Source organism: Grus americana, chromosome 1 (genome assembly GCF_028858705.1).
Source record: "Grus americana isolate bGruAme1 chromosome 1, bGruAme1.mat, whole genome shotgun sequence".
Taxonomy (NCBI): Eukaryota; Metazoa; Chordata; class Aves; order Gruiformes; family Gruidae; genus Grus; species Grus americana.
This window is the reverse complement of record NC_072852.1, coordinates 74,636,961-74,653,887: the sequence shown is the minus strand read 5'-3', so window position 1 is coordinate 74,653,887 and position 16,927 is coordinate 74,636,961. Positions and strand designations below refer to the sequence as shown.

Sequence of the window (16,927 nt, the reverse complement as noted above, 5' to 3'; positions counted from 1 at the left end):
TATTACACCGACCTCTTTTTTCCTTCCCCTTCCTCTCAAGAAAGTGCATGAAATTGGAGTAATTTCTACAACACTTACACCCAGGATAGGCTGATGAAAAAAGTACAGTAGTGAGAGACTCACATGTACATTTAACATTCATTACCCAGACTGCTGGCTTCTCGCAGCTTATTGATCAAACTCCATCTAAAAACAGGGAAAATGGAAAGCTATCCAAATTAGCAATCTGCTCATTCTGGACAATATTGTTTGACTCACAAGCTTCCTAGGATGACTGACTTTCAAGTTTCTGCTCAATAGCTGATCATTTTTATTCATTCTATTTATCTGCCTATCTCAGTGATTCACACAAGGCCTTACAGTTAAAAGCCACTAGAAGCGGTTTCAATAAAATTCAGTTCACACCAAATGCAACTATGGTCATCTTTGTTGTGCTGCACGACAAGGCTGTATCACCTCAGAAAATATTGCAGGGGAAGAGAGGAATTGAGGAAAAAGTCTGGCTAAGCATATGATGTTGAGACGCACGCAAGAGTTTGGATGTAGATCTTAGGTGGCAGTACTGTAAGGACAGCTCGCTGTAAATGTGGCAGCAAAGACTGGCAGGTCTATTTATCCTCCGTAAGCCAGGGCAGTGCACGGGAAGACATCAGGTATTTCCAGAGAAAAGCAGCAAATCACGACCTCTTTGACATACACAAATTTTACTAGAGAATATTCACTTTGTCGATATTTCATTATAGCATAGCTTCACAGGCCAGTTCAAAAGCAGAAGGTGGTAAGGCCCATACGTTCCGCTGCCTCTAAGTTTCACTGCAAATATCTGGTGCAGTTTGTGTTGTCAATTCTCCATTTTTTCTATTTTATTCAGTCATCTAACATGACATGACAGTGCTACATTGCAATGGTCACAAAATATCATATATGACAACCTCACAAGGCTAAATACCCAGAAGCTGAGCCTGAGTATCAGCAAAGCTTATGTTCCTAAAGAAGCTTGAATATTTTCAAATCCAGCTCATCTCACAAACACATGTAAGCATTTCCATAAAGCAAGATTTCCACTTAGACCCTGAGATTTCAAAGATCACCTCCTCATAATACAGGTTGACAGGCTGGAACTTGGAATTAGTGGCCTCCAAAGTTCTCTGAGGGCTATAACTATCTCTGCCTCTTCCCCTCTCTCCCCCAAGGGCCTCCAGGTCTCTCTCTCATGTCATCTTTTGGTTGTGGTTTTCATTTTACTTGTAACTTTTTTTGAAAGAAGCAACTATTCTGTTTAAAAATGGGGAAGAAGAAAATAGAGCAAGAAAAAGGCGGAAAAAAAAGGAGGAAAGGAAGAACCTATGTATCTGTAGGGAAAGCCAAATGCAATCTCTCACGCTTTGCAAAGGGACCCTCAGAAACTCACCTTTTCTGTCCTGCAGTTATTGAGACCCAGGCTATTCACAACGGCCACCTTCCCATCCAGCACCTGTTGTTCCCTCCGAAGTTGCTCCTTCATCTGTCGGGCCTCCTGGATTGCCTTGGTAACAGCATCGTGGTCATTTAAATAACCTGACGACGTGATAGAAGAAAGGATATCTTAAAAAAAGAAAGTTACAAGAAAACACTTTAGCTTGCATCGATGAAATGCACCAACAGTTATTAATTATTATTAACGAGCGTTAAAAGGTAATGCCCAGAAACCCATCCGTACTTTGTAATTCTCTTACTGTTATGATAGAGCCACCTGGATAGAAAGCATGAGAGACCCCAGCGCCAAAATCATCGGCCTGATATTTGATCCCATTAGTCTCAATATTTCCCTGACGCTGCAGAGGTTAGCCCTGTGGTTTGTATGCAGCAGGATGTAACCGGATAAGACTTAGGGGAAGCTTTGATCATGCCAGCAATCCCAAACTCTTAAAAATAGACCATTTCATTCTTCCCCTTCTTAAAACTTGTGAATACATTAAAATAAACCACAGGTGGCGGTGGTTTGCTATAGATATGAAATGCATAATGGCTGGGAAGAGAAACCTCATCCACTGAATGCTCCCCACCACCACCTGTCATTCAGAAATGTATAAGAAACCACAGCTACATGGACCTACGTTCCCACTCCTATTCATGCTGCTAATAGTAGGTCAAATGTCCACTGTTTTGCTGCAAATTCACAGCCTAGGGCTTAGCCTTAGTAGTCACTGAATTATTTCCTTTTAAAATGTTACAAGCATCACCGGCACAGCTAATACTATTTAATTTTAAATGTGACACTTCGTCATTTTTTTCTTTTAGCGTACTGTAGATTATACTTATTACGATCTGCATGTGATTTGTAGGATAGAATACTGATGGGAGACTCCAAGCCCCAGTCTATTTTTCAAACATTAAAGGAGAGGCTAATATCTATCAATCTCCCTCCCCCTCTCCACATCCCCACACGCGCGCGCACGCACACACTTCTTTCTGTCTTTTAACTAGGGCATAAAAACGGCATAAAATGAATCTGTAATATGAAATTGCCCAGAAAAGGGACTTCTGTTTGTGACATGAGGCTAAATCTAACCAGATCCATTGGTGAATTGTGACAGATGGAGGGACTGTGAGACAGAAGGCAGGCACTAATCACACACAAAATGACCGGCTTGCCTCAACATGTTCCATGGATTCCAGCAAACTTTACACCCTAATCCATTTTTAGAACAAAAAACATCTGGGCCATAAATCCTCTAATCTGCCAAAACACGCTATTAAATCCCATGATTTGTTGAAAAACACTAAGATTAAAGAAAGGAAATATAAAATGGCTAACTGCCGTGTTAGGAAAGTGTTATTAATACTCTTTCTTTGTCTCAATTATGAATGTTCTGTTCCTAAAGAGCCTTGTCTAATCATGTCAGATTACACATCCTTGTTGTATTGCTAGACTCTTCTATCTGATCCGCTGATTGCCAAAAAACGTAGGACATTGTCTTGCTGCTTAAAACATTTCAGGGGAAGAAGCTGATGTCAGATTAGTTCAGCGCTGCGTTGCTATCAGGATTTTAGTTTGGTTTGGGGTTTTATTGTTGGTTTTTTCAGACTGCAGGCAGAATGAGACTGGTATACCCATCTTCCCTGGTGTGCAAAAACTAAGAAGAAAAGTTTCTGTGCGGTTTGACTGTTGTTAATTGTACTAACAGTTAGCTTTTGGCTAAATACCCAGGAACCCTGAAAGTTTTGTACAAAATAACTCGATCCACGTTGCTTTTATCAAATGACCCAGTTCAGTAATTCCCAGCCAATCTAATTCCAGCAATTCCAGCTTTCCCAGCATAAGGAAGGATATAACCTGCACCAGCACAATGCTACCAGCTGATTTTTTTTTTCACCTCCATTTTATCAACTTGCTGGGTTTCTTCCCCACTTTGCATCTGTTACTGATCAAGCTTGCATGTAGTCAGAATAAATTAAAAAGGAAGCAAACAAACAAACAAACAGACAGCAGTATTACTGCTGGTTGTGCTCTTGATTAGGCTAGGTATAATACTTTCAATCTGTAATACAGCCGAATTTGCCTAGGAACTGGAATTCATGCCCTTCTCCAGACTATTTGGCTTTTCCTGAATACTGCTATCTTTGAGACAGTTTGGCACATGACAGTGAATAAAAGCAAGCACTCCTTATGTTTTTCAGTAGCTGCCAAGATGCTGGTGTGCAGGGAAATGATTAATATAGAAGTGAGTTGAATGTAAATTATTGTTGTTTAGGGTAGGTGGTGAATTATTGACAGAGAGGGGAACTGCATTACATAAAATGCACTTAGTTACAAGGATTGCCAAACTAGCAAAGAGATGTTGAAGATAATGGCAAAGGGCAGAGAGAAGTTGTTTCTGTTTTTAGTACACGGACATATGCCTGTTCCCAAAAAGAAATGCTTGGATTTAAAGTCATACATGAAGCCACGACATTTGTGACTGCTCAGTCTGTGGCATAATTTATACACTATAAGGATAGCTCTAGAAAAGGACTACGTAGCTGTATGCCCAAATGCAGCTATACTCTTAATCATAGGAGGCTGTAAGTTTACGTCCTCCGAAGACAACTGAACAATACACGAGCATCTCTCCATGCCATGGGTGCCGAGCAGCCTAAAGAACTGCTTTCAGAGAACGGTTTTAATTTGAAGTTAGTGGCAGCGAAAAGTGACAGCTCAGCCACACCCCAGCAAGGTGGGGTGTACACGCCTTGGACGGACAACGTGGGCCTTGCATCAACAGCTCCAATCATTCAAATGGTGGAAGTACCTGTCTGGCAAATGCCTGCATGTTTCCCAGTGACCTTTTGCAGAGGGATTCATCTCTCAAGATAAAAAAGTAATCCAGTTTATCATTTTTAGAGACCTTAGCTAAAAATGCTATCAAATGTTTTTGTGGCGTAGCTCCTGCTGGAGGGTGACTTGAAATTTCATGCTTACTTTTTTAAGATCACCAAATTATTTCAATGTGGTAATGAGTTTTGCTTGCTGTAACTTTGGTTGGATCTGACCTAGCAGTGAGCAGGAAAAGACTCTGTAGAGTGTTCACAAGCCTTTCGTTCTTCTCCATTAAAGGATAAACCTTTGTTAGAAGTAGGCTATGTCTGTCCAACTCCTGCACCAGTTAAAGACTGCTTATCTTATATATACAGTATGCACAGTGATACTGCTCAGCAACCTCAAAAAGTCACTTTCTATATTTGTAGCTGAGAGATATACAGCAGTGAACTCTATGTCATTAACAATAACTTAAGTATGTTATCTTTTGCTCCACAGTTTTCCATGGTTTATTAATGGTATAACACATTAATTCTTCTTACAAGAGTGACCTTTAAAGCTCCATTCATCCTCACAGCTTTTATCCAATTACATTATCACTCATTACAGGTACAGCATTTCAAAATCTGCGTTTTGTTAAAAGAAGTAAATTGCAGGGGCCTCAAACCTATGAAAAATATCAGGTGTGTAGGGAAAGAAGATTGGAGAGGAGAGAACAAGAGATGTCCTGTCACTGAGATGCAGGTCAGATGCTTAACTCCACATCTAAATGTGATGCTCACTCTATTAAGGACAAAAAATTTCATAGGAAAAAATTGAAACTTGGTGCATTGTACATGGAGAGCAGTAGGGCCAAGCAAATTAAAGATGAAATACATTATTACCTACCACAGTTAAACAGTGTAGGGTTAATAATACATGCATTAGCAATTAACAATGTGGTATTTACAAAATATTTATATAGTTGTAACACATCATACGAAATAAAGTTATTTTCATTTCTAAAAGGCATAGAAGCATATTATTTGTCTGATATATGTAACTCTCATCAACATTAGCAATAATTGTGTAAGCACAGTGGGAGGGTAATACAGTGGGAGCTAGATCTGGACATAAGTACGGATCTTCCTGGTGTCTCTGTAGGTAAAATATGGACTACAGAGAGCTTGGGAGAGGCCCATAGAGATACAAAAAGATATTACTACATAGTGGTATGTAGTATCAGATACCACAGAAACAGCTTCTGATAGGTTTGACCTATGGCTTCTTTTGGGTTTTGTGCCATCCCTGAAAGCAGCCAGCAGGAGATGCTTTAGGAGCAGTAAGACACACAGTAGCAAAGGTACAACTATCTACCTCACTTAATTCCCTAAACAGAGCTTGATTTACATGCTGAAATCTTAATTCAGGTTATTTTTGATCACTTCATGGAATAACATGTTTCAGTAACAAAGACGATGAATGGGGCACGTACACATTTTGTTTATACACACAAAGAGCGTTCCCTTTAACACATCAGACTTGTAAAATCACCACTAGGACCGTTATTATTTAGATGGTCTTTAGGCAAATAGGTAGTTTTGGCAAGAGGAAGAATTAAAGCTATTTTCTGGAACAGTGTTAAAAACAGCCAGTCAAGACTTTTTGCTAGATACAACGTCAAACTTGTTTTTTTGAACGAACCTGGTGACTGTTTTGCTTACTAGGTAAAATAATGCTCCATGCAGCTTTTTAGCAGACTAAGGATTAAACTTGGAATTTTGCAAGGATGTATTTGCCTATGTAGACTTTTAACTTAAAGGGAATTTTTTTAAAGTTTATCCATCACTTTTCGATGACACAGTACAATATCATGGGTCTTTAATGCTCACCATTAGACAGGTCGCCATCTTTAATGTATGCCATTAAACTAACAGCATTTATTAACTTTTATTGATAAAGCAGTCTCTGAAATAACACAGGTCTTTGTTTCCCGAGTCTGTAAAAGTTAAGATACTCCTCCTGAAATGGTAAGTCTGTGGGAGTTTCTCTACTGACATCAACAAATGTAGTACTACGGTCAGCCCCTGACAGCTCATAGACCCACTGTCTGGCACTTGCTGATAAATGCCCACTCTCCAGTAACATCTACTAATCATATAAGGAGGGATAAATTAAACTGAGCTTACCTATTGTGTTAGCTCTGGCCGAAGGACTAGCTAATGTTGCTGGCACGGAGGATTTTAGTGAACTGGCCCCGCTATTTATTCTCAGAGCTGGCATGTGAGGGGAGGTGGGTGATGTGGGAGACTTGCCATCAGATGTCTTGGGTTTGGCTGAAAGGTTCAGAGGCTGGGCCACTTCATCCTACGATGAGCAGAAGAGAAAAGAATGTTATTAAAAAACTGCTGTTGGCACAACACCGTCCAAGCAAAGACAGTTGTTTTCAGCTCATACGAACTTCTAAACCAGAAAGGTTGTATGGTATATATTAAGATCAAATGTGATACCATCTTGTCATTTCAGTGTGGAACTGAGATGACTGATAAACTGGAAAATTAACATGACGTGATCAGGGAACATTCTCCATTTGCACTTTGTATGTAGGAATTGTCTCTAAAGAAATTACTCCCATCAACAAGATATATGCTTCTATGATGGAAATGAAGAGCATTTTTACAGTTATATTTTACTCTTATTTTATTTTAAACTCGATATGGATGAATTAATTAAAAACTGAAGAGCATTTTCACTTAAAATTCAACCGTCACCACTCAAATTGGGCAAACGTGTGCCAGTGAATGGGTTTCCAGTTGGGGTTTTTTGTTGGGTTTTTTTTAGTATTTGTGCTTTCCTCTGAACTTCCCAAGCTTAGAATTCCAAGCACAAAAATATCATAGGAAATAAATACTTCTCTCCCACCACAACAAGATAGCAGGAAGAACCTGCCCTTTCATTCCACAAAACTTGAAACAATAACCTGGATAATTCTGCACAAGCCCTTAGATTTTTTCATCTTCTGCAGAGGTGAACGTCAAGATTTCAGTAATTATTATTACGCGAAAACAGAAAAATTGGGTGACATTTTTTGCAGGGTAACTGGAATTATTCCTAAACCTGGCTTGATTACACAGAGTAAGAGACAGTGCTATAAAACACATGAAAATTCTAAGTCATGTATTTTTGTTTGACCAAAATAAAATACAGTAAGAGGAAAAATAAAAAAAAAAGAGGGAAGGGAGAAAAAGCTTTTCAACAAGGGGGATATTTTAGAAGTGATTTTAACGGACTTTTAAATAACCAGAACTAATGGATATGGTATTAGATCCAACCATCACATACTAGCTTAGCCATCCTTTAGCTACAGGAATTGTTACATCACACCATTGTGTTTTGGCTCTAGGCACTGAAGCAGCTGATTCTGATCTCCCTAAGTTGTAAGTACCTTCGGTTTTATAGAATTATTCCTGACTTAGAGCAATGCAAAGCTGACTGGAATTAGACTCATAATGTTTGAATGTTTTACTGTTACCACTAAGGCATCTGTAACTACTATAATATAATAGTGATTCTTTTCCACAGAGGGTGGTGTGCTGCAGTAAAGAAGGAACTTTATAGTTGCCTTTCGCTTGTGGAAGTATGATGTAGATGTACGTCTCCAAACACAGGACAATTCTGCAAAGCACTGTCATAGAACTTTTCCACTACTTTAAAGAAGCAAGCTCTGAGCAAAGCACTTTTGTTATATTTGATTATTTCTATACTTTTGTAATAGTCATAGTTAAAAATAAATTAAAGCTTAGCAGACCAACATATCAGGGACATCATGGACGAAGTTGTCATCTTTAAAGTGGTATTTAAGCCGTCCTAGATGCAACTCGTGCATAAAATAAAGGGGAAAAAAATCAATGCATGAAATTGCCGTAGGAGCCTATATTCTATATTCTCAGAAGTGACTTAGGCACCTAGAAGGCAGAGTTCTGTTGATCTTCTAGGAGACTTAAGCCTCAGGGTTAAAAACGTCACCCAGTTCAACCCGCATTTGACATTTTAAGAAGGTATTCGTTACTTTACAGAAATACAAATCCATCTGTATGAGAATAAAATAGATTAACCTACTAGCCAAATGGAAGGGAACTTGCTCTGCTGTTCCACCAATTTCAATTAAATAATTAAAAAAAAAATCCCACAGCAGTGTAACTATAATGTTGTAAAATCAGTACTGAGATAGTTGCATAAATGTGTAAGTACAAACTAGCCAACAAACCGACCAAACACAACGACGCTATGTCAGACAAGGATCCCTGAAGAGCAAAGTCATCATTTGGAAGGCAGCATCAGAAGCAAAGCAAAGGGGCCCACAGACTTGTTTCAGTTTAATCCAAGAGGGGTTAGTTTCCATGTATATTCAATTCTTGACCTCTGTTGTAAGTCTCAACAAAAGGGGCTGATTAGTTTCAGATACGGTAGTGAAAGCTGCAGCGTGTTCTCCGGCCACTGGAAATCTGAGCGTGAGCAGCACTTCAGTCCATACGGAGCAGCAACCAGTCTCTGGTGGGAAGGGTGCTCACGCGCTGCAAACTCAGCTTGGACTCCAACCCACACCCTTGTGCTGAAAGGCTTTTTTCAGTCTCATCCTTTCGACTCAATCCCTCGGCTATCCTGTCCCTCTAAAGTGTATTTCCTTCCCTTCTCTCGCTCCTTCTTCCTTTCCTCAGTTCTTCTGTTCCCTTTTTTTAGCCTGGTGTGAAGGCAAGGTCTTGTGCAAGTCTACTATAGAACAGTGGGTTTGCTCTCATTTAATGCAATTTTGAAATGGGGGAGGTGGTGGTTTGGTTTTTTTTTTCCATCGCAGGCATCCAGCAATGAAGCTGTCTGTGCTGTAACTATTCTTGGTAGTAAGAATGCTCTTCTTCATTCAAGTCAGCACAGCCTTCTCTGGAGCCAAGAGTATAAGGCCTTGTGGAAATAATAGAAGTCGACAGTTCCAGAGCTGATAAATGTCATTCCAAATTGCCCCTTCATTCACTTTCATTGTGTGCTCAGGCTAATGGTAAATTAATCAGAGGTCACAGAAGCTTGGTTCTCATAAAGGAGGATAAGTAAACAATTTTCAGCTATTATATGTATTTACAAAATGATATTACTTCACTGTTTGGTCTTCATAACATTTTTACTTGTGTTATTTCAGAGAGCATTCTCAAATCCTCGCTGGAAGTCAAATACATTAAAAATTGAGTCAGAGAGTTTAGAAATCCTATGCTGGATCATGAGTTGATAATAATTTAAGTCATTTCCTTTACCACAGTGGAACTACACTGATTTATTCCACGGGAGTCTAAAAAATATCTGGGAGACACGTAATAATATACAATTGTGTTAAGTGTGAAGATGACTGTTAGGATCTTCACTCCTACACTCAGCGAGCCATTTCACTCTTTTTCCTATCTGTAGACATCAATTCAAAATTCTCTGCTCTTCCAGTTTAAATCATGAGCTGTACTGTCTTCATTATTGATTTGCACCTGCATAACCATGAGAAGAATTAGGTGTTGGCCTACCTTTATTTTTAACTATGAAATCTCCTAGCTAACATTTTCCCACGTTATAGATTAGCAGGCTTCACTCTCAGTTATATCAAGGCTGTGTGTAAGTAAGTGCAACGTGACAGCTAGGGCAAATAAGAGTAGTAAAAAGAAAAAAAAATAGATGTAGCATGTTCACTCCAGGTAGATGGTATCTTTCAACAGCCAGGAGATGCGATTTTATACAGTGGGATCACAGAATCTAGAACTACTCCCTGTACTTATTTTTTATTAGAGGAAGTTCAGTATTGATTGGGCCCTGACTTTTTTTGACATGCAGTTATTCTAAGATGCCATTGATAAGGGTTTTTTTTCCAAGCCAGTATTTTTAAAGAGTTAAACAAAGTCAAACATTTATTTATATATCAGCCAAAACGATTAATGCTTAGACCAGAGGACGTTAAGACCCAAAAGGCTTGTAATAATATAAACACAGATGTGATGAAAGTAAAATATGATCTTGATTAAAGGTTATGAAATGTTTCCTTTAAAGTAGTGCATTTGTCTAACAAAACAAAACACACACAAAAAAAATAAATGTAGAGAATAAAGCATAAGCGAAAACACACGACGGAGGGCTAATAAAATGAAGTACCCACAGCAAGAGCAAAGCATTGGTAAAGAGATTCCCATCCCCTGTATCACAGCAGTGTCAGAAGAGTCGCTATTTTAGGGAGAGCTGGTGGTTTACTCCCCTGGATTGGAAGACTGTCATTAACCAAAACTTTGGAGCTTGGGGACCTTTAAATCGTTGATTTGCTCTAGATTTTTTCCCCAGCTGATCTCTAGACATACAAGGGAAGAAGCAGGAAGCCTTCGCCTACACCAGAATTTGAAGGGTAAACGAAATATTCAAGAGCTGTATTTTGTAGCTTCACTCAAGCTGGATTTGTATAACTTTGAGATTTCATACTTAAGCATCAGACTTTGGAAATCTCCAAATATAAGTTCCTGACAAGCAACATTTAAGCAGAAATATTGCTGGTAAGTTGAGTGTGCATCACACTGCTTTTATAAGGTTTGTACAGTCCTTTGAAAAGGTAAAATGCTAGGTAAACACAAAGTCCTTGTTAATATGTGAAGAAAAAATGCAAGAGAGAGAAAGAGAAAGCATTTGGTCACAGTCATACAGTAACATAGTAGCAGAGTTTCAGACAGAGCCGGGAATTCTGAGTCGCAGTCACCCATGTTGCAAACACTTGGCTGAAATGGTGTCTTTTCTAAATCTTTCAATCATGCTGTCTCTATTTACTTCCTCCTAAGATAACCGGTTAATTTATCTCTATGGAGAATGGATATGGAAAAAGAAGGTAATAAAATCTGATTTTGAGAATCTCTCTAAACCGTTTGTTAAAAATGGCACTATTTCAACACCAAGTGCTGAATAAAAGACTGATAGCCCAGATGAACGAACGAGTCTCAGAGAAAGAAAAAAAGGGTGGTCATGGGGAAGAACCCAGACAATTCATTTAAATTTAATAATCTCACTTCTTTTCACATATTTTAAAGATTAGTATACTATTAGACTACAGTTACTGAATTATTGTCCTGTCAGTTAAATCCAAGTGCTGTATCCCACTGTGGCACACACTGAAGGTCCAGGTTGCACGGTTTATTACAAAATCATGAACTACTCTGTGCATCATCTGACTGGCAATACAAATGTGCTTAAATGACCTGGCATAAGCACAGCCTAGCATGCTCTACTAAAGAGGCTTTTCATGACCTCTGGGAACACATTCGCCACATCTTGCTGCCTATTTAAATGACCTTGACAGTACAAATTACAGCCAAATGAGTTAGAAATAAGAAGCCGGAGAGGGGGTTTCTGAAAGAATGCTTCTGCCACCTCACCAGAAACAAAGCCTCATTCCCCCACCCTGTTTCTGTTTCATGGAGATCTTCATTTCAAGAGAAATGCAAAATATGGAGCACTTACTGGCATGTCTGGGGCAGAAGACAATGATGCTATTGTTGCCCACTGAACAATGCAGCCAGTCAGTGGCTTAGCCATTCAGTCTTGCGCTCACCCAGAAATGCCTAACCAATATATATCAGAAACCGAGGTGCAACAGCATATATGCAAAGAAAATCCTTCGGCATCACTGTCCCTCGAAACTACAGTTGTCCACACACTCACACAGAGATACTGGCAGCTTCATTCGCATCCTCTACCCCTCCTCTGAAGCCACTCACGGTGAAATTATCAGTAGTGATAATAAGAAGCCGAGAGGTAAAGGCAGTTGTGAAACATGTTGTATAAATGAATCATGCTGCTGATATTATCCTCGCTGATGAAATAATTGTATTAAATTAAGCAGGGATGTTCACATGACAGGATGGGCGAATTAGATAATGCTCATCTGCAGCTGTACCTCCTCCTGCCACATTCTGAAGCTTTGATTAAGAATAATGTGTCCCTTCCTGCAAAGGTGGAAATGTCTTTAACTACATAGAAAAAGAGATGGAGACTATATATAAACAGGCATCTTGGTTATGATATGATAATAAACACAATAAAATTATTCTTCACGTTCAGAGAAGTCACTTTCTCCTACTCCTGCCCATCAGTTTCAGCACCGAAAGCACAAGGTACAACTAGACTCTTGTCAGAAAGGAAAAGGCACCAAAGACAAGACAGAGGGCAAATACTAAGAACTGTTCTTTATTTCTGATCCTGCGAAGTGCACAGACTTTTTCTTCTGTGATAGCTGCAGAGACATCTCAGCCTGGATTTCTATCTATACTAGAGCAGATTTTTTTATGGTGTTGCTTTGCTGAGCATCTTTTTCTGAATGCATTGCTCTCAGAAGGTAGACACTTTCTGGACTTGGCGCATGTTACCCAACCAAAGTCAGCACTTCAGTCTTTACTTGATAGTGCCCAAATACTCTTATTCACGGGACTCCAAAAACAAAGGGGAGAACTGTGCTGCCTTATATTTGTGACAAATATTCTTTTTGTTCTCTCATCTGCTTCTTTTAGGGAACTACTCAAAGAATAAATTACTCCCAAATGCTGATTTATACACTGGGAGTATTCTTACACGGTCTCCATTCCTGTTCATGGGTAAAAGTGGTTGCAGGAACACACCAACTTAATCTATTTTGTAGCACCAGGGACAGACAGGGTTTTTTCCCAGTCCTTTTACAACGCTAGGGACTCTCGGTGAGGATATTCTCTGGGGACTTTGTCCTCTCAGAAAGATCCCTAACATCTTCCCCTTTCATTTTTCTTTACAGGAAGCCTAGCTGCCAGGAAAGAAGTCTGCAGTTACAAAGACTAATTTGCTGCCCTGGAAACCCCAAGCTTTGATTTTGTCTAGTCCACATATTGTCACAGTAAAATAAGAGAGCTGCTGGGCGGTTTTCCCTTTGTATTTAGCACTGTTGTTTCCCAAAATTGTACACAGGATTCACAAACAGATACAGGAGGAACAAAAAAGAGGCATGCAAAATGACCTGTCTATAAACATGGAAGGCCCTAGGAACTGGATGCTTTCCCCTTCTCCCTACAACCTTTTTATCCGATGCACGGTGCTTACTGTGCAGTATCGCTCTGTTCTACAAGCCACAGAATACAGATGCTGAAATAACGGAGGACCAAATACCAACCAATTCTAGGATCATTTTAGTCCTCCAGCTAGCTCAGACATGGAAGAGTGTGGGCTGTTTCACCTGCAGGGCAGCCTAAAAGTGGTGTCTGTGGAGAGAGCTATGTAACTGCTCCTCAAAGTCTACATCCAACGATGACGATGACCTGGGGCAAAGGCCTTAATTTTGTTTAGCAACTGGTTAGAACTTGGCACACAGAACCCTAAAACCAACTCTTTAAAAGTCTTCAGGAAAGACAAGTGCTGCACTGGGATCTAGCCCTTTGGGGTCTCGCGGAGCTCAGGGCAGGCTGTTTGGCCAACAGAACACACCAGGGCACGCAGCTTAGCAAAATGAGCAGACTGGTATGTGTTTACTCAAAATTCATTCATTTAGTTTCTAAAATCCTCAGAGAAGCATCCTCCAAACCATACTTGCAGTTTCTGGCTGGCTTTGGACTGCCAAAACACCCACCATCCTTGTGAAGTCTCCTGATAGTCTCCACAGACAAACAGCACGATGTGTTTGACAAAAGTGGCTGGTAAGAGATTTCTAGGCTATTTTTGCTTGATCATGAGTTTTCAGTCACATCAACCTCTAGGGAACCCTGACGACTTACGGATGCTTATCCCAACTCAGATCCAAACTTCAAACATTCATTTTCATCCGTACAAAAGTAAATGACTTACTCCTATTGCCGTTATTCTGCCGTTTGGGCATTTGCTCTTCTGTTAGACTGAAATAAGCAGAAGTGAGAGTTGCTCACCACAATGCTTAGGACCCAGTATGTGGATTTTCAGTACAGCGTGAAGCAAAATTGCAGGAACAAAGAGCTTTTAGCATTTGCTTGCACCTCATAATGAAAAAGCTCCTTCTCATTCTACATCTCTGAGTGACTGAAAATTTAACCCAGTAGCCTCATTTACAAAAAAAACCCCCTTCAGCGAAGCTTGTTCCGAGCAAATGCTGCCAGGTTTGGCCTGAAATTAGAAGGGTCTATGTTGAGTAAAGATACAACATGAGCCAGTGCAGAGAGATTGGCCACTTGGGATTCTCCTGGTCCATACTTCATGCCAAACTTGGGTCCTGTTGTTAGCTTTTTGCTTCTAATAATTATCGTTCAGCTGTATTTCTCACATCACTGCTGTACCTATTCATTTGGTATAATGCTATTAACGAAGCGCTTCTCTGAGAAGGCTCAAGTCAGCTACTAAGCAGGAAGAGTGACTTAGGCACAGGTCAGCAGGGATTGACGCAGATACCACAAATCTTCAGGGTAAGACAACAACTGATTTTTCTTGCTTTTAACCATGCAAATCTCTTTACAAGAGCTAGAAATCATTAGAGAGGATCACAAAATTATGGGGGACAGTAAGGGAAAGAATTCTTCTTCCAAACTGCCCCCACTGAACTACATGGCAAGTAGTAAAGTGCAAGAGGGAAAGAAAATCACCTATCCAGCGTACCCCAAGTATATTAATTCATTACAGCTCATAATTACTCTGACAGCTTTTGCCTTATTTTACCAACAGGAAGTATAAGGCACAAAGTGGCTAATTGATTTGCTTACTCTCACACAGTGAGTAAACAGCTGAATCATAAGGAAGAGCAGAGCAATTGCTCCTCTTACTCAGACCAATGTTTTGGGGTTTTTTGATACTGTGCTGAGCCTCCCAATATGTCCAACTGCTTCAAAAGAAGTTGCAAGAAAAAGTCGACAGTTGTCAAACAGTTTGATTTGTAGTATGTATTCCTGAACTTGTGGTGGGTATAAACTGGAGTGGCACATGCCCCAAAGCATGATGCCTTGTAGCTTGGGTCTTGGTTAGATAATTTTTTTAAATCCTTGCTACATAATTCTGTCCCAATAAACCCCAGAAGTCTAAACATGTGGTGTCATGTCCTTAACACACTCTCCCACCCATAACAAGGCTGTCTAAAAAATGGAAATAGACATTAGACTGGATTTTGTTTGCTGCCTAAATTGAACTTGGAGTCACCACCCTCCAACGGATAATCCCCAGTAAATGTTAAGCAGAATGAACAGCAATGAAAACAACAAAACCTGAAAGGACGGGGAAGGACTTGGAAGGAAATAAAACAAGGACCTGCAAAGCCAAACAGCATTACAAACTGGTACATTTTAAATGAACAACAAGAAAACAGAAGCCACACTGATCAAAGCCTCCCACCTCCTCTCTGTGGTGGATGACACCTTCGCTGGGAGCACACCACCACCTCTAACCTCACACCTGCAAAAGGAATTAATTTCAAAAAGAATACAGACCAAAGCGTACCGTATCAAAACAAATTAGCAACAGACCCCTCCTCCTGCTGTGGTCAGGCAGGAGAAGCAAAGATGCTGCACGAATTCTAAGATTTGGGGGGGGAAAAGACAAAACAAAACCAAAAAACCCCCAGCTGTTGAAAACTTTAGAAGAAACAAGTCAAAACAGCTTGAAAGAAAAGAGATTTCAAACAACTTGGACAACTGGCAGCGGGCTAAGAAATTCCTTTTCAAAAACCACCTGTGCTTTCTCTGACTTTGGGTGTCTCTATGTAGTCTAGGTAGATTTTTCACGAAGCGAGGCAGCAACGTATGCAGCACTACAAATAAGTAGTGCAAAGATAACATGCACTGTTTTTATTTATAGATACATACAACTGTAAGAAAAATGTCAAAATATGTTTTGCAACTGTAGATAGGACTTGCTTGACAATTTGTTTTTCCAACTAATAGCTTTTCAAAGGGAAGCTATCAACACAAAACTCATCCGTCTTTAATGCCTGTGTGCTATTAACAACATCCCAGATCACTAAAATCAAAATGCTTTTACAACTCTGTCTTTCTAGGTATTTTTTCATTTCACCTCCTTTTAGCGAGAAGATGAAATCTAATCAGCAGCTCCAGAATCTGGAGGGATTTTAATGTACTGTAGGGAACATTCAAAGCAAACACATGCTCCATCGAGTGCTGCATGCATAGAAAAAAGCATTTGTTTAATATTTATACCCCACTCATAATTACATACGGGGAGTTAACTACTTGAGAGTATACCTGTTGGGAAGGGCTGTTCCTTCTCCCGTGCCACAGTCATGCCTTTATTTATTGCTGATTCCTTGAGTCATGCCAAAGAGACTCGGGTTCAGTTCCTGACCTTCCAACAAACTGTCTCTGTGAACTTGAATGAGTGACTCATTATCTAACCTTCTTCTGCACACGGTCATTGACATCCTTCTGAAGTTATGATAAAATATTACCAAATGTGATTTTAGTATTTTGCACAAGTGCAAATGGCTACAGAAAGTAAAGGGCCACCTCTTTTGTCTCAATTCTCTACTTACAAAATTGGAGAAAATACAAACTTCAATCTATGAAAAGGGTTGCTTCTATGCAAAGTGGGCATACATCATATATACGTTTATCTAACTGCATGGGGACACCTCCATTTACAACCCTTTAAGTTTAATAAGTACTATTGATATTATAT

At 39.7% G+C, this 16,927-nt stretch overlaps 1 protein-coding gene across 19 annotated transcripts in view; it reads right to left on the bottom strand.

Annotated features, from left to right (window-relative positions):
* Nucleotides 1–16,927, bottom strand: part of SOX5 (SRY-box transcription factor 5) — a 655,394-nt gene that overhangs the window by 29,352 nt on the left and 609,115 nt on the right. For 16 of the 19 annotated variants that reach the window (XM_054804269.1, XM_054804526.1, XM_054804608.1 and 13 more), the window contains 2 exons: nucleotides 6,448–6,625; nucleotides 1,412–1,584 (listed from right to left, as the gene is read on the bottom strand). In XM_054804269.1, the coding sequence (XP_054660244.1) occupies nucleotides 1,412–1,584; nucleotides 6,448–6,625 (351 nt within the window). The remainder of the gene's footprint in view (nucleotides 1–1,411; nucleotides 1,585–6,447; nucleotides 6,626–16,927) is intronic. The other 3 variants (XM_054803996.1, XM_054804085.1, XM_054805105.1) reach the window with 1 other exon arrangement.